General features: G+C 41.2%; 1 protein-coding gene and 1 pseudogene across 6 annotated transcripts in view; one reads left to right on the top strand and one right to left on the bottom strand.

The window, feature by feature from the left end:
- Window positions 1-8501: 8501 nt before the first annotated feature.
- The window catches only part of ERCC5 (ERCC excision repair 5, endonuclease), a 235201-nt gene continuing 221880 nt past the window's right edge, over window positions 8502-21822 (bottom strand). For all 6 annotated transcript variants that reach the window (XM_086934652.1, XM_086934653.1, XM_086934655.1 and 3 more), the window contains one exon: window positions 8502-9429. In XM_086934652.1, coding sequence (XP_086790778.1) covers window positions 8833-9429 — 597 coding nt within the window. In that variant the 3' untranslated portion in view covers window positions 8502-8832. The remainder of the gene's footprint in view (window positions 9430-21822) is intronic.
- On the top strand, window positions 18034-18512 carry LOC147697949 (small ribosomal subunit protein uS13 pseudogene; annotated as a pseudogene).

Genomic DNA, 21822 nt, shown 5'->3' with positions numbered 1-21822 from the left:
TGTGGGAGGTATGATTCCACCCTTCTGAAGCGAGCTTTGTGGGGTCACTGGTCATTCTGGTACCAGCCTTCTCGACCCGGGCAGCCCAAAATGGTTGCTGCCGACCAGAGACAAATTTCTGCCCTCCTGCAGCTGAGCCAAGCTCGAGCAGGGGAAGGTAGGACAATAGGCATCCTGTCACAGGGAGTCCCAGACAGGATTTAGTGTATTGGGGCTGGGTGGGTGCACTTCCAAAGGGCCTGAAAGTCTGCACGAGGGGCACATTTGGTGTCCCTGTGCATAGTCCAGATCAAACCAGCTCTGGGATCCGTTGGCTCCTGCTCTGGCTCGAAACTGGACCAAGGACATGGGAGTATACTCCCCACTGTCCTGCCCTCCCCTGGGAGGGTCCCCGGAATCCGTTCAACCCTCTCCCATGAGTACAGAAGGGCTTATGTGGCTGTAGGACCCTAGATTCTATGTGGAAAAGATTCTGAACAAGAAACCAGTGAACTTCAACCGTCTGGACTTCACTGGACTTCGACTGGGCCAGACTTCATCTCCCTCTCTGTCGAAAGCATCATCTGTGCCTGTGCACCATACAGGCTCTGTGCAAGACCTGTGGAGCATCAATGACATCTGAAGTATCTCCCTTGGGGTGAAGGAGTCACTCCCCTGCATTTGCGGGCACCATAACGCACTGAACGGTCTGCTGATCCAGAGCTCCTGTGGACTCCGAAGGCTCCAGCAACACAGGAGGTGAGTTCCAACCTTCCTTGAGGTGAAGCTGCCTCCCACTAAGTTTGAGGCCAGTATCCCTCGTGGGGAGCGCATCACCAGAACCCCTGTGCACCACGTACATTTGCAAGTGCATAGGCTTCTTGGTGTTCCTCAACTTTGTGCATTGGGTTGTTGATAGCCCCAACCTCTGCGCACATTTGGTGCAAAGGAATCTAGCCTTCTCGCATTCTGTGTCTTGCTAGCCATTGTTTTGTGAAACTGCTAGAGGTCCCTTTTCGACTCCTGTGACTTCGCCCTGTGGGTCCATTTGAGGGACAATCCTGATTTTCTTGGGCTCCCCTGGTTGCTCCAGGCCTGCCCTGACTTCCCTTGCTGTGGAGAGTCCTCTGGTCCTTGCTGGGCCAGACCGTAACCCTCTTTGATCTGCTTCATAGGTTGCCGCTGCCATGGCTTGTTGGTGACCGACCCCTCAGCACTCAACATCCTTTGTGGGACAGCTTGTATCAGTCTCCTGGTTGTCTTCGACGTTTCCTGGTCCCTGTGGCTGCAGAGTCAAGATCTCCTTCTTCGCACCTGAAGCACCCGACATCAGTGGGCATTCGTCTACCAAGCCCCTGGTCACTCCTGAGTGACCCAGACTCTATCCCCTCTGCTTTCAGGTTCCTTCTATCAAGAATTTATCTGTGGATTCAACCAGACACATTTTTTCTTTTCAGCACTGACATTTCTTTGACGACTCCCATGGAGAACGACAGCGGTTTCCGACGCCACTTCCGCCTTGTGCACCCAGCTTCCCTGGTGTAGGTAACTCTGGTACTTTGGTATTCACAGGTGGGGTGGCTCTCCAACCTTCTATGTTCCAAAGGGTTTCCTCGTAATCCACTGGGAAGGGTCCTTAAACTTTACAACTGCAACTGCGACTCTCCCATTGAATTGTACGTAGCACACGTTTGTGTTCTCACACTGCACCTGTGTTCCGTGGGCTCCCTAATTACTCACCTTTGGTGGTTCCTTGGGGTCCCAGCGATTCTACACTCTCTAGACATTGTCTTGACTCGAGTTGTGGTTCATATACCACTAGTTTAGTATATGGGTTGGTCCCCCCTGGAGCCCACTGTGTATTAGTGCCACTTACGTTTGTTTCTGTGCTACAGTATTGTGTGCTTTGTGTTTATCTGCATGTAGCAGATACTGTGAGGTATTTAAAGTGTGTTATAATAATAAATATATATTCGTATAACTAATGTGTGGTTCTTCTTTCACTTAACCAATACATTCGGGTTGCATTCTGATAAAACAAGCTGCTTAACATTCCTTCAAGACTAAGCCTAAAGGCTGCTCTCCCCAGCTACCACTTGTATAGCTTTCTAAGGTTATCTTTGACCTCTTAAATCACCATAAGGGTTGTTTAGACTGGTGCAAGGCACCCACTTTTATTAGTGCTACTAAAACAAATGATGGACAGAATGCTGAATAAATCATACGTTCACCCCCAGTCAAGAGATCTGGGTTAAATCCATTGTTCTTTTGCTCACCATGCCACCACAGTTTAGACCCAGCCATATGCAAATCAGTCTTGACCCTGTGCCTCATGGGAACAGTCCAGAACAAACTGCCAAGCAAGGTCCTTCCTGGATCGGAAACAAGCATCCTGGGACCGGTTTCTGGGTATTACCCTTCATCAGCCAGGCTAGCTTGAATCCAGTGGCACAGTGAGCAAGGGACCCACATCTGGTCATACCCATCCCACTTAGGGTGAAAAGTGCTACGCAAACAAATGATGGACGGAATGATTGTTTTTGCATTTGTCACTCCAAGTGGGATAGGTATGCCCAGATGTGGGTCCCATGCTCTCCATGCCACTGGAGTCAAGCTATTCTGGCTGGAGGGGTGAAACCCGAAACCGGTCCTAGGATGCTTGTTTCCAGTCCAGGGAGGACCTGGCCTGGCAGTTCGGGATGGACTGCTCCCATTGGGCACAGGGTCAAGACAGATTTGCATATAGCTGAATTCAAACTTGAATGGCATGGTGAGCAAAAAAGCGATGGACTTATACCCAGATCTCTGTACTGGGGTGAATGTATGACATTGTTCCGCATTCTGTCCATCAATTATTGTTTTTGCATTTGTCACGGGCATGCCAAGACTCTGGTCTGTGGCGTGTATTCAACAAGGACCCCCTGAAAGTATGGATACAATGGTTCCTAGGTCAGGGAAAGCAAGACTTTTGACAAAAAACAACCTAGGCAACTAGTGTGTTAAGACATCTAACAATGTAGTATACATAAGGACAATTGGCTACAAATTATTATAAAAATACATGTTTTATTATAAATTTTTAAACATTTAAAAAAACCAATGGCATAAATGTAATAAAAAAGACAATGAACACAATTTGAATCATATATCATACAATATCAATAAAATTCATACATTCATAACATTTTATGTAAACAAAGATTTAAAAAGGTTAAAAAATTATAGGTGGCAGAATGGGTCTCTACGCGCGTTTCGGCGAACCAGCGCCTTCTTCTGGAGTAGCCACATAAACTCTAAAAAGATACATATAAAAAGGAACATTAATTATACATGATTCAATTAAAAGAAAACACATAATATCCTGTGTTCTAACATAGTAGCCAAATTGTCCTATTTCTAATCAAGAGTTATTTATATATTTCTTTCTTTTCATTTCCTTGCATTATCGAAGATGTTATCATTAGGATAAGGTGTTCGGAGTAACTGATACACATGAATTAATTCTCCGTCTTTCAACTAGGATTTTATGAAAAACAAGTGAACAATTACAACAAAAAACAATTCAAATAGCGGCCTTCTAGGTATATATTGGCCTCTTGGTATATATATATTTAGAGCGGAGAAAACGTATTTGACTGCTCTTATTAGCACTGATTTTTAATGAATTTTCTGGAAATAGACAAATGTCTTGTAGGTAATTGATACTTACAAGCAACAATGAAAATAAACCGAAAGTTGATAGTGAATCAGATTGATGCCTGGGTATTTTCTATGATGACGAGATATTGCAGGTGCTTTAAAGGGAGAGAAGTGGGATATGACATCTCTTTTGATTAGTCTATACATTGTTTTTGGCCTTTAGTAATTATATATAATTATATGGCTCTTTTCCAGTTTACCTGATTAGATGCAGCTTATCAATGTAGTTCCCGCCAGCCGGAGACTTGTCATAAGCTAGTCACTTTTGATAGTTTGGTATCGTCTTCTTCTATACAACCAATTTATCTATTTTGAAAGTGAAGGGAAAGGATAGTGATATCCTTTGTTTATTTGTTCTATTTAGATTTAATTTGATTGAGCTATTGAAGTTACTCTCTTTAACTTGTTTCACCTGTATATAGCTAGCTGGATCAGTAGCTCAAAGATAATTGCATTCCCTTTTGTTATTCTTGTTACATTATTCTAAATATCATTTCTCCTCACATTTCAATGGTTCCCCACTTTTGGGCTTCATAGTAAAGGTAATAAAGGACTTGTATTTTCTCCTAGGTTTGTATGCTACAGTTAATTATTGGGTCTTCATTTGTATATCTCTGGGAGAAGGCTAGCTATTCTGCTTATTGCATTTCTCTAGATTCATTTATCTTCGAATGAGAAATTCTTGGCAAGTAACAAGCTTACCTTAGGATTTAAGGAAGACGCTCCAAGATTCGTAAACAGTGATTATGAGGCGATTATTTAAAAGATCTCCCTGCCTGTAGGTCGTGACAAAAAAAGGGGGTATGAAAAGTATTGAACATGGAACGAGAAGCGGAGTTCAGGGCGCTTCTTACCCGAAGATATTCGGCAGAGCTCCAAATGTCCGGTTTTTACTTATAATAAGAGATGGATAATCAATCTGAACGTTGCATGCTATTTGTAAACATGCAACGTTCAGATTGATTATCCATCTCTTATTATAAGTAAAAACAATCCTCGTATCTCTAAAGATATGCACTTAAACACAGTTAGGCAGATATAAACAACATTTGCCCTTCTTCACTTTTGTGTAGTTAACGCGAAGGTAATTGAAAGAGCAGTACCGGCTTTCCTTGTCTGTTTTCGAATCAGTTACCACATGAAAACAGTAGTCCTATCTCGATCTTGTCACCAAGACGTAGACCGCAGGTGAGGGCGTTCTCAGCCAATTAGCCCTGTTATTTAAACCTGACGGAAACCAATCAGTTTCACTCACCAAACCTACGATCGAGTCGCCTTTTTTGACGTCCCGCCGCCGGACATTTGGAGCTCTGCCGAATATCTTCGGGTAAGAAGCGCCCCTGCGTGCGATAAAAAGAGTAGACTCTTACCCTTAAGTTCTCTCTTCCCTGCCTCCCTTACGCATTAGTTTTTCTCATACCGGGCACTATTATGTTTTACAGGCAGGGAGACCTTTTTAACAATCAACATAAGGAGCTCTGCTGAATATCTCGGGTAAGATGCCCTTTTTTTGCAAATCTTAAAAAATAGATGAGACCTGAACTCAGTTTCTCGTTCCATGTTCAATACTTTTCATACCCCCTTTTTTTGTCACGACCTACAGGCAGGGAGATCTTTTAAATAATCGCCTCATAATCACTGTTTACGAATCTTGGAGCGTCTTCCTTAAATCCTAAGGTAAGCTTGTTACTTGCCAAGAATTTCTCATTCGAAGATAAATGAATCTAGAGAAATGCAATAAGCAGAATAGCTAGCCTTCTCCCAGAGATATACAAATGAAGACCCAATAATTAACTGTAGCATACAAACCTAGGAGAAAATACAAGTCCTTTATTACCTTTACTATGAAGCCCAAAAGTGGGGAACCATTGAAATGTGAGGAGAAATGATATTTTGAATAATATAACAAGAATAACAAAAGGGAATGCAATTATCTTTGAGCTACTGATCCAGCTAGCTATATACAGGTGAAACAAGTTAAAGAGAGTAACTTCAATAGCTCAATCAAATTAAATCTAAATAGAACAAATAAACAAAGGATATCACTATCCTTTCCCTTCACTTTCAAAATAGATAAATTGGTTGTATAGAAGAAGACGATACCAAACTATCAAAAGTGACTAGCTTATGACAAGTCTCCGGCTGGCGGGAACTACATTGATAAGCTGCATCTAATCAGGTAAACTGGAAAAGAGCCATATAATTATATATAATTACTAAAGGCCAAAAACAATGTATAGACTAATCAAAAGAGATGTCATATCCCACTTCTCTCCCTTTAAAGCACCTGCAATATCTCATCATCATAGAAAATACCCAGGCATCAATCTGATTCACTATCAACTTTCGGTGTATTTTCATTGTTGCTTGTAAGTATCAATTACCTACAAGACATTTGTCTATTTCCAGAAAATTCATTAAAAATCAGTGCTAATAAGAGCAGTCAAATACGTTTTCTCCGCTCTAAATATATATATATATACCAAGAGGCCAATATATACCTAGAAGGCCGCTATTTGAATTGTTTTTTGTTGTAATTGTTCACTTGTTTTTCATAAAATCCTAGTTGAAAGACTGAGAATTAATTCATGTGTATCAGTTACTCCGAACACCTTATCCTAATGATAACATCTTAGATAATGCAAGAAAATGAAAAGAAAGAAATATATAAATAACTCTTGATTAGAAATAGGACAATTTGGCTACTATGTTAGAACGCAGGATATTATGTGTTTTTCTTTTAATTGAATCATGTATAATTAATGTTCCTTTTTATATGTATCTTTTTAGAGTTTATGTGGCTACTCCAGAAGAAGGCGCTGGTTCGCCGAAACGCGCGTAGAGACCCATTCTGCCACCTATAATTTTTTAACCTTTCTAAATCTTTGTTTACATAAAATGTTATGAATTTTATTGATATTGTATGATATATGATTCAAATTGTGTTCATTGTCTTTATTACATTTATGCCATTGGTTTTTTTAAATGTTTAAAAATTTATAATAAAACATGTATTTTTATAATAATTTGTAGCCAATTGTCCTTATGTATACTACATTGTTAGATGTCTTAAAACACTAGTTGCCTAGGTTGTTTTTTGTCAAAAGACTCTGGTCTGTTGCTCTCTATGCCACTGAAGTCAAGCTATCCTGGCTGATGGGGCAGTGAAACCCCGAAACCGGTCCTAGGATGCTGGTTTCCAGTCCAGGGAGGACCTGGTAGTTCGGGATGGATTGTTCCCATTGGGCATAGGGTTAAGACTGATTAGCATGTGGTTGGGTTCAAACTGGAACGGCATGGGGAGCAAACAAACAATGGGTTTAGGCCCAGATCTCTGTACTGGGGCAAATGTACATTGTTCTGCATTCTGTCCATTAATTGTTCTTTTTGTATTTGTCACACTGAGTGGGACGGGTATGCCCAGATGTGCGCCCCATTCTCTCCATGCCACTGGAGTCAAGCTATAGTGGCTGATAAAGGGTAAACCCCAAAACCGGTCCTAGGATGCTTGTTTCCAGTCCAGAGAGAACATGGCCGGGCAGTTCGGGCTGGGCTGTTCTCATTGGGCACAGGGTCAAGAATGAGTAGCATGTGGTTGGGTTCAAACTGGAATGGCATGGGGAGCAAAAAAACTATGGATTTAGGCCCAGATTTCCTTACTGTTCCCATTTGGCGCAGGGTCAGGACTGATTTGCATATTGCTGGGATCAACTGGAATGGTATGCAGAGCAAAAAAACTATGGATTTAGGCCCAGATCTCTGAACTGGGGGAATGTATGACAATATTCTGCATTCTGTCCATCAATTGTTCTTCTTGTACTTGTCACCCAGAGTGGGACGGGTATGGCCAGAGTTCAGTGCTCCCCAAGCCACTGGATTAAAGCTATCCAGGCTGATGAGGGCTGAAACCCCGAAACCGATCCTAGGATGCTTGTTTCCAGTCCAGGTAGGTCATGTCCTGGGAGTTCAAGCTCGACTAAAATACCTGTTTTATGCAAAAAAAAAAGTGCCATAACCCCATTCATGCTCAAGGTTTTATCTTGCTGGACATCACATTAATGATCTTGTCTTCAATGTAATTTCTATTAACTCAGCTATTGCAATTAGCGGAGATTTCCTGGCCCTTGCAGCATACCAAGGTATTTCTGTATTGGCTCATTTCATTTGTTAAGTCTGCTTCACTTCCTGCTGTAATTACTCTGTTAAGTTCTTTGCTACTAGTGACTAGGAAATTATTTTGTAATTAAACTGCCACACCAAATGCTCTAAAAAACTGTATGTTGTTGTAGTTGTGTGAGTGAAAAAGCTAGCATAACATACATTTCAATTTTATTAATCGCATCAGAACATGACAAACTTGATCTGTTATTTTGAGTTTTCTGTTACTGAAGAGCATCGGCAAAAAGCATCGGCAAAGCAAAAAGGCGAGGGCAGTTGACTTTGCCAAAGCTTGTTACAATTATGTATCCAGCTACTGATTTAATTGGCTATGTTTGAAACTCTTAGCATTTTAGTTAACTGTTACATATTTATCTATTACAAGGTTTTGTATTCATTAGTGTGTCTAACCCCCACCCCATACAACTGGAGGCCGAATACAAGTACTCGATTTGTTAATGTGTGAAGACTAAGTGATTTACTTTCCATACATTATTTCTATTTTAAAATAAAGAATTTCAGTTGCTAGAATTCTTTATATTGTGGCCTGCAAAAAATCTCTGATTAGAAGACTAGGTGGGAACAAAACACATATTATGTGTTAAATGTATTACTTGAAAATAATTTAACAGTAAAACCACAAGAGTCACAAATAAACAATCAGATAGCATAATCACCATAAGACTTTATTCAAAAATGTGTAAAAAAATTAGATTACTACTAAAATAACAGGCATTCAGCCAGATAAATACCCGTCGTTGTCTTTATAACTAGTTGCTCATAATTTCATAAAGTGATAGCTTTTTGCATAATGGGAACACATGCTTCACTTGTACACAGAAATCTTGGTTAGTGAAGGATATGTTGCACATGGGTCTCGTCCTGGAGGTTTAGTCAAAACGTGGAAGTAGAGCATGTGGAGTGAAAACACATTCACCGAGAAGGCCAGAAAAATGTTGGCCACACAATATCAATAGAAGGCTCACTTTTCTTTTTTCATTTTTTCTTTTTTCTTCCTCTTATACCTTTAGTTTTAACCACTTTACTTTCAAAAACAGGACGGGCCGTCACCATCATAGTTTTTACTTCCTCTTCCTCACCACTACTAGAGCTACTGTTGTTTCTGCCTCTACCATTCTTGATTTTGTCTGTTGGTGTGCTTTTCTTGGACATGTTACTGATCTTATGAACCTCTAGCATTTGTTTACCTTTGCTCACATTTGCAGACTCAACTTCTGAATCCACACTGGATGATTCATTTTCAGGTTTTGGAATGCGTCCAACATCAAAAAATCCCCCAACTTCAGCAGCTAAATTTTCTGGTTGGCAAGTAGTAGCTTTCTTCCTCTTTACAGTTTCAGATTTTGGTACAGTTGTTACATCATGCACAGTTCTCTTTCCCTTTTTCTTGCCAGGTGATTTAAAGTTTTCCTCAACAGTAACAGCTGGTTCCTCCATTTCCTCCATTTCCAAAATGTCTTCTTCCTTTTCTTTTCTCCGCATACATGTGACAGCCCTACGCAGTCTCTGACTCTTGATTGCTTGCTTTTCACGCTGTTCCATTCTGAAGAAGGAATCAATTCGTAGCTGAGTCTACAACATAACACACAAGTACAGTAGATCAGACAGAGAACAGTTTAGATGAAGTGTTTAACACTCATAAGAAAGAATCAGTAGATAAGGAAATAACAACCAAAATCATATACATAAATTGAGCAACACAAGGAACTAGTTCAGTGCCTGTAACTCCAGTTCTCATGTTCTGGTATCTTTGATAGCTTCAAATGCTTGAATCATTTGTAGTCATCAGGATGGTAATCCCGGATACTTTTAACATAGTGTAACCAGTGTTAAAACGGCTGCACTGCAGGAGAAACAAGAATGTTTGTTTAGCAGTACATCTGACACAATTGAAACAAACCAAAACTTTAGCTGTTGAGGTAGATGAGCTGAGCCCTCTACTCCCCTTAGAGGCTACCACAGCTCAGAACCTATATACCAAATATATTGGAATAAACTCTGAACATGGTGAGAGAGAGGGTTGTATGTGAATCGATGAAAAATACCAATGCCGGAAAACTGGAGTTAGAGATAAGTAACTAGTTTTCTTTTCAGCATTGGATCTTTCACAGATTCACATGCCAACAGTGGCAAGCAGTATCCAAACACTGTAAGAAGTGGGAAACAGGCGCACGTTTATTGAAAGAGGCTGTAGAACACTGCTTAGCCAACTGAAGAATCGGTTGCCACATTCAGGTATAGGCAGTAGAGCTTAGAGAAAGTGTGCCTGCTTCTACATGTACCTGCAAAACAGATTTCTCAAAGAGGCACTCCTGCATAGAGTGCCAATGTCACAGACATGTTTCTGGTAGTGTGTTCCTAAACCTAATGCACACAAAAGGACATTTTGTTCCCTTGTGACACAAATAAAGAGGAGAACTTGTGGGTAATGCTCTGTATGGACTGAGGGCAACCATTGTCTGTACAACCAAGAGAGATTAAAAGTTGTTCAGCAGTCCTCTAGTCTTTGGTTCTTTCCATGTTAAACAGTGCACCTGTGAACATCTACTGGATGCAGTGATTTCTCCGCAAATGTTGAAGTAATTAAGAAAAAGGACTGAAGAATAGCAGGCGTGTTTAAATGAACTCCTGTTAGGTATAAACCAAGGGTTGATTCGTAGAGTAATCTTGTCACTAGTAAAATGTAGATAAAGCTTGTTTATCGTGAAAGCTTGGATCTCTACCACTACCACTTCCAGTGTGAGCTAAAGAGGGTGCGTTTTTCAATGAGAGTTACTTCCATTCCCTGTCAGATATGCTCTGATTGAAGCTTACTGTGGCCATTCCTGGGGCAGATAAATAGGTTAAGGTAGAATTTGACGCAGTTGCACTGACATAGGATTTAGCCCTTTACCCACGCACCATATAATGAAATTATTCGGAGAACGACCTTTACACCGCGATAGCTTTACAACGTGGTCAATACAACTCAAGTCGTTATAACGACTTGCGCTGGATGGTGCTCTACACTAAGGAATATTATGATTTACTATTCCAACACCTTCCCTACTGTTCCACACACTGGAGTTGGAATAGTAAATCATACTATTCCTAAGTCCAGCGCCTTTAGCGCAAGTCGTTGTAACGACTTGCATTGTAACAAACGCGATGTAAACTACTGCATTGTGAATGTATGCGATGTAATGTCATACATTCAAACTATTCTAATTGGCATGGTAAGTTTTGGTCATAGAAAGGGAACAAGCCTGACCCAGAAATGCTTTGTAATTAGAGGGATAAACAGGTTACCAAATAGTCGATGGTCATGAACCAGACTATGAGATTCAGAGACTTGAGGTTGGAATGCAAGACCTGCTTGCTGTGTTTGTGATGGATTTCTGGAATGTGGGGAAATAGGTGAAAAGTATAGGCGAAAAGGTTAAACCTCACCATAGATATAGATTTTCAAAACAGATAAAGATACATCACTTTCTCAGAATAATCTGTTTCCACTGGTTCGGAAACGGAAAGCGAACAGCCAGGGAATAGCTCTGCAGTATATGCACCCTCTCCCGAATATGAAGATTCCTATCAGGGGTCCACTTTTTAAAGGGAGACAGATGGAGGCCACAGAGGGGCAGAGATCAGGAAAGGAGTTGGGCATTGGTCAGGGGCAGAGGCAGGGGATAACGACCAACAAGGTTTTTCAATCAGGAGAGTCATGGAGAGAGAGACCAGGCAACAGTAACTGCAGACGGTAAATACTAAGAGCCCTATTTCGATGCTGGTCGGACGAGCGTCTGACCAGCACTGTATAGTAAGCAGGACAACCAGATAAGGAGTTGGCAGTCCCACTTCCATTATTTGGATGCAATCGCCTTTATGGTGGTCAGAAAGTGTATACTTTCCATTGTGGCTTGCGCTGCGAGTTGCACTGGCTCATTTGAGGGAACTGCGATCTGGCTGACTGCGCGATGGGCCCCTTGAGTCCGTACGAAGCTGTTGGTCGGTCCCTCCACCGACGCGGTCCGACCGACTGCATCGTAATGCGGCGGTCTGACAACAGCCTCAGATGTAGGTGGGACAGACACCGGCATGCCGTCAGTATCGGTTCTACCGCATTCGTAATGAGGCCCTTACTCTGTAATCAATTTGTCTAAATACAGGTTAAAACAATCATAATCTGAGAATCTGGCCAAGGGTCTCTCTTTCGTCCCTACCAATATCCCCTCATACCGTAAACATCAAGATGGAACTTCATAATTATTTCAGGAAGATTAAATTAAAATATTTTTACAATAAACACCTCTATTAGGGCAAAAGGGACATCACATGCTTGAGATCCCCATCACCATTTACTTCTGCAGCATGCATGGTATCACACAAAATATTAACGTTTGAACAGGTGGTACTTAGCGATGACAGAACTACTAGGTTCCACAAAATAGGTGAAGTACTATACTACTAAAGCAGAGATGTAGACATTGGAGACACTCAGAATAAACAACAACATAGTGATCAAACCTGTCGATAAGGGAGGGGGGCAGGGGCAATAGTCATCCAGGATAGAGAAGAATACAGTAATGAAATTCTAAAACAATAGAGTAGTCAGACCCACTATATGAATTAAGGTACAATGTCTCACAAAAGATGAGCTGACAAATCAGAACAGTGACTGACAGAGGTTTAGCAGAAAGCTTTCTTTGTTAATTCGAATATGAATACCAGAATTGGAAACACCCCACAGTGCCCACCATATATACATTACCAAGAATACACAAACACATTGACAAACCCCAAGGTACCATTGTATCAGGATGCAGCTCCATGCTAGAACCATTGTGTAAATATGTAGATTTTTTTTCCCCAACCCTTTGTGCCCACAACTAGAAAATACATAAGGGACACAATGGATATAACTCAACAATTTGAAGATCACTCATTCGATACTGAAAATCAATTCTTGGTAACGTCCTAATTTTTCAGGATTTTTACTACCAAATAAAAGGTGAGGCGTTGGGGGCTGGATTCGCCCAGGATCTGGCAAACCTGTTTATGAACAACTATGAGCATATCCACATCTATTCTGAAACTAATCCCTTTCACTCAAAAATTACTATGTGGAAAAGAAAATCAGTCGACATCCAATTCACAATGTCTTACAGCACCGGTCCAATTAATTTCTTAATATTATTGTCAAAGTGGTCAATAACAGACTATACACAATTTTATATCGAAAACTCAAAGAGCGCAATACACATCCTAGGTATTCTAGTAACCATCTTAGGGCCCTTTGGACACTTTCTTAGGGTCAGAGGGAACTGCAAGCTTAGATCTGATTATTTTAGGGAATCAGATGTTTTGATTAGTAGTTTACTTGACAAGGGCTACCGAAAAGGTTTGCTAAGACGCTAGAGAAAGCGGGCATGGTATTATCCTAGAGAATTCTTGCTCATGCCCAATGAGAAAACGGATGAAATAACTAACAGAATGGTTTGCGCCACTACTTTGTGTACTAGGAGCGATGATATCAAGAAGATGATTAATAAATATTTGAATTTGATATCAGATGAATTAGACATGCAGGAGAAGCCATTACAATCCTTTAATAAAGAGAGCTATGTAAAGGAATATTTAGTAAGAGCCTTGCTACCATCTGTAGCCCAACCTGACTCACATACACAATTTGGTTTACCACCCACTAGGGTCAATACAAATGCCATAAATGTAAAGCTTGCGACCTAACTATAGAGGGGAAAGAATGTACGCACAGAAACAGGACCTTCACATAAAAATCTTTTACAAATTGCAAAATTACAAATGTGGTTAATTTGTTGAAATGTCCATGCAATCTTGTGTAAGTGGGTCAGATGACACAGAAGGTAAAAATGTGGTTCTGCAACATTGTAGCAGGATCCGTTGTGAAATCCAAAGAGCTCCTTTAGTTGAACATTGTACAACTGTTGTATACAGTGCCCAGTACATCAGTTGGTTAGCTGTAGAGAAAATCAGGCCCAACATAGTAGAGGAGAAATGAGTACTATCTTCAACATGAGAGAATGCAAATGGATATGTCTTGGACTCTATACAAAATGGACTCAAAAATCACAATAGTACATTTTACCAAAGGGTAATATGACAATCTTTCTATTGTCATTCTTTCCCCTCTTTTTAAAAACCAGGTTGAAGAAATATGTTTGTACTTACAGTTGACTCATTGTTGAGTTGTCAACCTGTCCCTAAAATAGGAATCATGTATCTGTATTTTTCAGATATGACCCATTACTGCAAAATTGATTATTGAATATATGTACTATTTGTATATTACTTCATTTTATTTTGATTTAATTGTAAAAATTATGTATATTGGTCATCTCAGACTCGGAAGGCAGATACAGGATTTGCTTTCAGGTTGAGACAGATCCCAATGGGATATTTCATATTTGAAATTTCCCCAAAATGAGCTATTATTGAAGTATTGATTGCCTCCAATATTTTCATGCTTTGGCATTTTTTCACAATATTTTGCCTATAAGTTGCAAAGATCGTATCTGTTGGCTCTATTACCGTACTAGTATTTAAATTATTGGTATTTTGTCTATGGCCGTCTCAGCCAAGGAGCGCAGACATAAAATACTCTCCTTTTACACACATCTCCAACACTGTGACATGACACCAAGTGGCCATTTGCAAGAGGAAGATAATTGGTATCTCCAAATGAGTAGCGTGCACGTGTTACTCCGTCACCCATTCTTTTAATTCTATTTCTTTGGCTGTACAGTCACTTGGAGACTAGCCATGAAGGGAACACGTTCAGGGTCCCTGCATTTGTGAACTGACCTTTGATGGAGCAAGGTTTCATATGTAAAGAAACTTGCTTGTACTCAATCTTCTCGAAATAACATGCAACTTATTAACCAACATGTTTTGTGATTACTAAAACCGCACTACACGACATTTCTAGTATCCAGGGGAAGCTTGTCTATGTGCTTTTACTGACAGTAACCGGAGTGTCTAAAAATGGCCGCTTAAAACGCAGGGACCTTTCTGCGCATGCGTCTGCCACATCTACGTGGTGTGACGTATCTTTGCTTTTGGTGGGAATTCTTGCAGCTGCGCACTAGTGCCAAAGATGGCCGCTTCAAACCTCACATGCTAATGCATATGCCCTGCTTTAACTAAACCTTGTGTGTTCTGCTTAATCATTAATGCTATAGTTAAAATAAAATAATGGGGTTAGAGTAGAAACAAGTGGTATACAGTGCATTTATTTATTTCCGTATTCTAACATGTCTCTCTTTGACTTTATTATTAGCTCGTATTTGGGCCTGAAGGTTGTTGCAAACTCCTTTTTGAAATTTCTGGACATGCGCAGTCAAGCTCTGAGCTGACATTGAACAGCTACCAAAACCCGTCTTACCCACGATGTCCCTGAGAAGCTCACCTACTGACCCGGAGCAAGAGGAAGAGAAAGCACAAATTGTTATACATTGTATATTAAATGAAATATTATAACTGGGAGGAATAAAAATGCATGGGAAAGTAAATTATGGGTGAATCAATTAGAATCAATGCCAAATTACCTCATACTAGTATGGTGTGATGACCTCTCCTCGCCTTTCTGACCAATGAAATAAAGGGAACACATAGAATTTGCAACATTAAGGGGGTGGCACACATTCTGAAATGGTATAACTAAGGTAGGCTTAGTCAGTCAGATTGTCCGACTTGTCAAAGACATGTCACTGACCCAACGTATGCTGGAGAAGAATCACCGATGCCGCAGACTTCAGAGGCCTGGTCGAGCACTCTTAGAGAAGAATCGGGAAATTGCTGAGGGAGGAGACTGTCACCCAGAAGGGATTTCGAGAGTAGCCGCAGAGAGGGGTGTGACGCTGGCGTTGCACTTAGCTGAGGTTACTTGTCCTGTCCTGCACCTGTCCTGTCCTCTTGGCACCTGATTAGTCGGGAGCCCTTTCTTGTCCCTGCCCGTGGCCAGGGTTGGTCCTCGCCCCGTTCTAGGTAAATATATTCTGTGTGGTATGTCCTTGTACCGTTTCCCTTTTTTACCCTTCCCAGGGACCAATGTCTAAAGGTATTCTCTTAAAGTCTTGCAGAATTTATTTTTTAATTTTTATTTTCTTACTTGCAAAATCCCTGAATTCACTACTGTGGCCCTTGACTCACAAAATATTTCAAAGATAAAGTGTTTAAAACATTCCCGAGTCTGTGGTTATTTCACGAAGGTAAAAGTTATTCTCTACCTATTATTCTGACTCCCTTGATACTTAGATTTAGGACTTCGAGCACAAGTGACAAGGATTTGGTAAGTTATGGTGAACAGGTATAATTCCTAAGGTGAATAAAACTCTGATAGGCAGGAAGTTAAGTTGGAGTACCGGTTCAAAGTGTGAATGTGTATGGGCCCAGGTAAGTACAGTAAACTGGACTGGTAATCCCACGCCATCACCTTCTAGATAGAAAGCATTAGAAGTACTGTTGGTAAGCAGATGGATTGAACATTTTTTACTGACAGCGTTGTATCTCTAATTTCGATGATTATGACCATTTCTATTACACACAATTGAAGGTTCAACCATTGAGAGCCCACTTGATCAGTGATGATTGGAACTAAGTGATGTGTGTTCTTTTCACAAAGACCCAGGCACAGGGTGGTTTAAGCATGTCTTTAGTTGCCACTATGTTGTTTTCCAACAGAACAAGGTCTTACATAGATGCCTCAATCAGGATTAATTTTATTCTGTGGTTCACCTATATGGTAGCCATGCTTTGAGTTCCGCAAACAATGGTTCACAACTATAAAGAGCAGGTGGAATGTGGTCCCTTTATGCTGTGGGGCACTTGTTCTATGTAGGGCATCCTTGCACTTGACATTTTAGCCGCTAGAGTCATCACAGGCTCCAAAAGAAACTGTCACATCTCCCCTGACCTTCGTGCCCTCAAGTGGCTACCTTTTAAGGCCAGAATCCATTGGAAAATCATCTGTATGACACACAAGCCATTGCATCACATAACTCCAAGATACTTAGCGTAGAAATTGGTACTATCGGGTGGTAACAGAACTACTAGAAGTTAGGACAATCTTCTACTGAAACCACAACGATTTTCCAAGAAGAAAACCTACAACCGTACCTTCTCAGGAATGGCTCCCAGGATTTGGAACGCCTTGCCCCCAGAAACGAGACTGACCCCGTCCGTGGCTTTTTTCAAAGAAGAAGTGAAATCGATTCTTTTGTCCAAATTCACCTGAACCTTTTTATACACTACTGTATTCACATAATTCATTGCATTTTTATTTATATGTCTATCCCCTATATTTTCTCTGTAAAGTGCTCTGATACCTGCAAGGGCCTTGTTTGCACTATACAAAACCTTCAAAATAAATAAAAATAAAAATAGGGACAGTAGTGATATCTTTTTGCCTTAACTTTCAGTGGGTGATGAATAAGGATTGTTGTGAGGCCACTTGTAGGGGAATGCATATAGTACCATTGGTTTAGATAAGTAATTTGTGTTCACCCTCCTTTTGAAAAATTCTGTGACCACATAGGAGTCTAATGTTTCTCTTTGACATTTGTTGTACCATAGGATGGCCTGCTCTTTCATGTTGGTCCGGAGGAAGACCCCAGAAGATGCATTAATTTACAAAGTCTGAACCAGGGGGTCTAAACGTCAACGCTATAAAAAGGAAAATTTGGACTATCTATCATCATGTCGGAGGACATTTTATGTCAGCGTCCCAGAGAAAATGGAATGCTGGTTAATAAACAATAGCAAAGTTATTTGAGGAATTGTGGGAACCTTGATTCAGAAACTGTTTGATTATTTTAACATCCTCACCTTTGTCACATTGCATGAGCATGAGCATCATATGTATCACTATTACCTCAGCACATCCTGGCTTTGTGAAACATTTTTTGAAAAACTTTGTTACATTGACAGTATTGTCTAAAAGAATTGAACAAAGCTAACATTGAGCTTGGTGTTTATATTTACATTCAATGTATTTGATATGAACAATCAGGAGATGGGATTGTGATCTCCATAACTGTCTAAATGTTTCATAAATAATTCAGACAGAACCATATGTGTTTATACTGCATATCTTAGATAAGGCACTGGCCTGGTGGATGGTTAAGCACCCATGGAAGGCACATTGTTTGATAACATCTTGCCTGTGAACTTGCAGCTATGTCTCTGGTAATTCCCGAAAAGTTCCAGCACATGTTGCGTGTTCTTAACACCAACATTGATGGGCGGAGGAAGATTGCGTTCGCCATCACAGCCATCAAGGGTGTTGGAAGGCGCTGTGCACACGTAGTGCTGATGAAGGCTGATATCGACTTGAGCAAGAGGGCCGGAGAGCTCACAGAGGATGAGGTGGAGCGTGTTATCACCATAATGCAGAATCCCCGCCAGTACAAAATTCCTGATTGGTTCCTCAACAGACAGAAGGACATTAAGGATGGAAAGTACAGCCAGGTTCTTGCCAAAGGCCTTGATAACAAACTCAGTGAAGATCTGGAGCGTCTGACGAAGATCCGAGCTCAGAGGGGACTGCGCCACTTTTGGGGCCTGCGTGTGCGGGGCCAGCACACAAAGACCACTGGACGAAGAGGCCGAACCGTGGGTGTGTCCAAGAAGAAATAAATCCGCCTTGCTTAATAAACTCTTCAAAAAGAAAAAAAAAAATCATGAACACTCTTACTGGTCATACCCTTGAGGGCTATCTGAAGTACCTTACTGGAGTAACCCTTTTGCTGAATCTATTAAAGGACTCTCGTACTTTTTTGTTCAAAGATACTAGGTTCACAGCAGATTCTCCTGATAAGCAAAAATTCACCCTTTTGAATATTTCTTATGTTTATGCCACTGTTGGCATGCCTTTTCAGGTCTCGCCTACGCAGCGCGCATGCGCTGCATAGGAGGAGACCTTTAGCCATCAGTCCCCATTTTCACTCACAACCGTGCATACGTTCCATTGCCTTCAATTGCAACGCGTGCAAGTGTGGAGATTCACTTGCGGGAGCGAGCACCACCATATGGTAGCAATTATCGCTCCCGCAAGTGAATCACTCAGGCCCTCCTCTTCCCCCCTGCTGCCATGCGAGCTTGTTATTCACTGTCACAGCCATGAACTTGAGAGGTCAGGCGGAAGTTGCAAGTTGAAAGACCCTGCCGAAGATGACAATGTACTGACGGGTGGCTCTTGGGTGGAGACTCACACTTCTGAAGTCACTGAGCGATTACCCTACTATGGGTACACATTTGCTCATAGAATTAATTCTATGCACACAAGTGACTGGCATTTACCAACTAGTCTCAAATCTGGGCAGTGGTTCGCTCACACGAGCTGACTATTACCACAATTACAGCCTCTCGCGCCCAAATGACTATACACCTACCTGCATCCTCGTTGCTCAGTGTGCAATATGTACATGCTAGCGTAGGGGCCAGCAGCAGCGCATGTTTAGGACACCACGGCCAATAAACAACCTTCATGAGGCCAGGTAGCCAATCCTAGGTGACTTCACATATCTCTTTAGTGTCCTCCAGCCAATAAACAAAGAACAAGACCTACCGCTACCAATAACATGCTTTTAACCTTTGCTCACGTCAGTATTAAAATGTGTGCGCCCACGTGAGTGGCTAGGAGTTGCTTGGTGCCTCTGAATTGACCCTGGTCCACGTAATTACGGTATTGACTGGACAAAACGACCCCGAAAAAGAAGTAGAGAAACAATGTTCATTCTTAATGTAAAATGTAAATGTAAAATGTACAGGAATTTATATAGCGCAAATCACCGAGCAGTTTCTAAGCGCTTGCTTAGGGAACCCGTCCTGGTATTCCCTTGTGAGATAACCCCGGCAAGGTATCCGCAAGGTGAAAGCCAGGCATCCCGTCGCGAGGGGCCGTTGTGGAGATTAAGCAAGCTATTGCCCAGAGTCGTAGAGTGTGAACCCGTGAATCGAGTAGGCACCGGAGCGAGAATTGTCGAGTCCATGGACATTTTTAGGACTCAAGACCCCGCCGAGCCGGGAATTGAACCCTGGTCCCGGGCTGACCTCTGCTTCCAGGTCTGCCTCCTCTAACCAGTGAGCCACACTTCTCCAGGTATAGCCGGCAGCATCTGGACATTGTGGTTACCGTCGTGACCAGCTAACGCTATAACGCCTCGAGCAACTTGAAGACACCCAGAGGCCACAGAGAAGGCTCTGATTCCCATATGTGGCATCTCTTGCAGTAAGAATTCTTGGAACTGAAGACCAGATTCTAGGTGCTCGAACAGCTTCCTGTTCAGCAGCACAATGAGCTTCCTGATTGATTCCTTACTCATGGTCATTTCACAGGTGGGCTGTCTCTAAGTATATCCCAAATCATGTCAGAATCACGATGCTGCTGTGCTAAGTATGAGTCTTGCATGTTTTCCCAGATGCCTCTACTGAGTGGATAGCACAACTTTGGAGCACATCTTTTGGGTCTCTTCTTAGTTCACAGACAAACCTAGTAGCCTCATTCCACCCCTGCCTAAATCTCTGGCTAGCGTTTAAGTAAAAAGCTAATTTAGCAACCTGTCACTGTTGTGACACTTTGACTTCCTTCTGCAGAGTTGGTGTAGAATACGCATCTGTTCTGTTGTTAGAGTCGGGAAATAGAAACTTTTTTGTTTTGATGGTCTGACTGCAGTTTGTATGTCTTGTTATTGGTGTGCATATGATGGCATGTTTGTGTTGTGTATGTGAGTGCACATGGTTGCGATTTAAATGTACAAATTCGAAGTAGGTTATGGATGCAGGTATGCTTGGTAAGTAGCTAAGTCGCCTGTGTGATAAGTCTAAGCACATGTTTGGAAGCCTGATAATTGAGAGTTTTAAGCTGTACAGGTAGGAGCCTTACAGGACTTAAAAGATTAGCATGCAGTTACCCTGAGCACCAGTTTCATCATCTTCTTGTCTGCCTATTATCATAACACAGTTGCTTTGAGATGAGGATGAGATGCTGAATTGGAAGGTTGTCATAGAATAGAATATAGCCAATAGGTCTCGCCTTTGGGAGCTTATAAGTGTTTAGCCATACAACAGTTGATGTTACTGCATCGAGGATATTGTACTGGATAACTAAACACTTGTAATGTCCCAAAGGTGAGACCTATTGGCTATGCCATTGCTTGTTTATGTAGCTGTGACCCAAGAAGTCATCTTTGAAACTAAACTCAGGGTCTAAACATGCACATTATCCTGACTGACTGAACTAGCTATCCTGATGCCGTAATGACTGTTGATTGAAAAAAGGATATATATTTCAACATTTTGGATTTTTCTCCTTACTGTATCATGAAGATATTGTCACTGTACCTCCCTCAGAAAATAAGGGGCAAATAATCAGCAACAAGGTAATTCCTAACTCCATTTATGACCAAGATAGTCCATAAACAAATGAGAATATGTGGGGACAACTTTTGTACCCATGGGAGTTCCAGATGCTTATCTGCAAATCTCACAATTGAAGGTAAACATTGTATTTCTCAGACAAATCTCAGCCATTTCACTTAATATAAAATTGACGGCTACAAAGTATGCCAATCTTGTTTTCAAGAAATAATCAAGTGCCTCCAGACTCTATTCATGGTCTAATGATGAATACAAACTTACTCTATCTAAGGTGACTGTACAATAATTATTTTGCCTCAATTTTGTGCCTAATTCAAAAAGAATATCCATGCCGTTTGTGATAGGTGGTGGTAAAGGGAAATCCAAGGTTACAGCTGACTACTGATGTACTCTAAAAATCTTGATATTACCAAATTGATTATAGAAATTATTGGTCTCTGTGGTGGAGAACATAATGGTTTGTATATTTTCTGTAGGAGGTCTAGAAATGTTGCTCTATGAATTTGAACTTGTAAAAATGTTCTTCCTCTGTTTGTACACCCAAATCTCTCCAGTGTTGTTGAGTAGGTTCTG

The sequence above is a fragment of the Lissotriton vulgaris genome, chromosome 8, assembly GCF_964263255.1.
Source record: "Lissotriton vulgaris chromosome 8, aLisVul1.2, whole genome shotgun sequence".
NCBI lineage: Eukaryota > Metazoa > Chordata > Amphibia > Caudata > Salamandridae > Lissotriton > Lissotriton vulgaris.
This window is presented reverse-complemented; position numbering and strand designations above follow the sequence as displayed.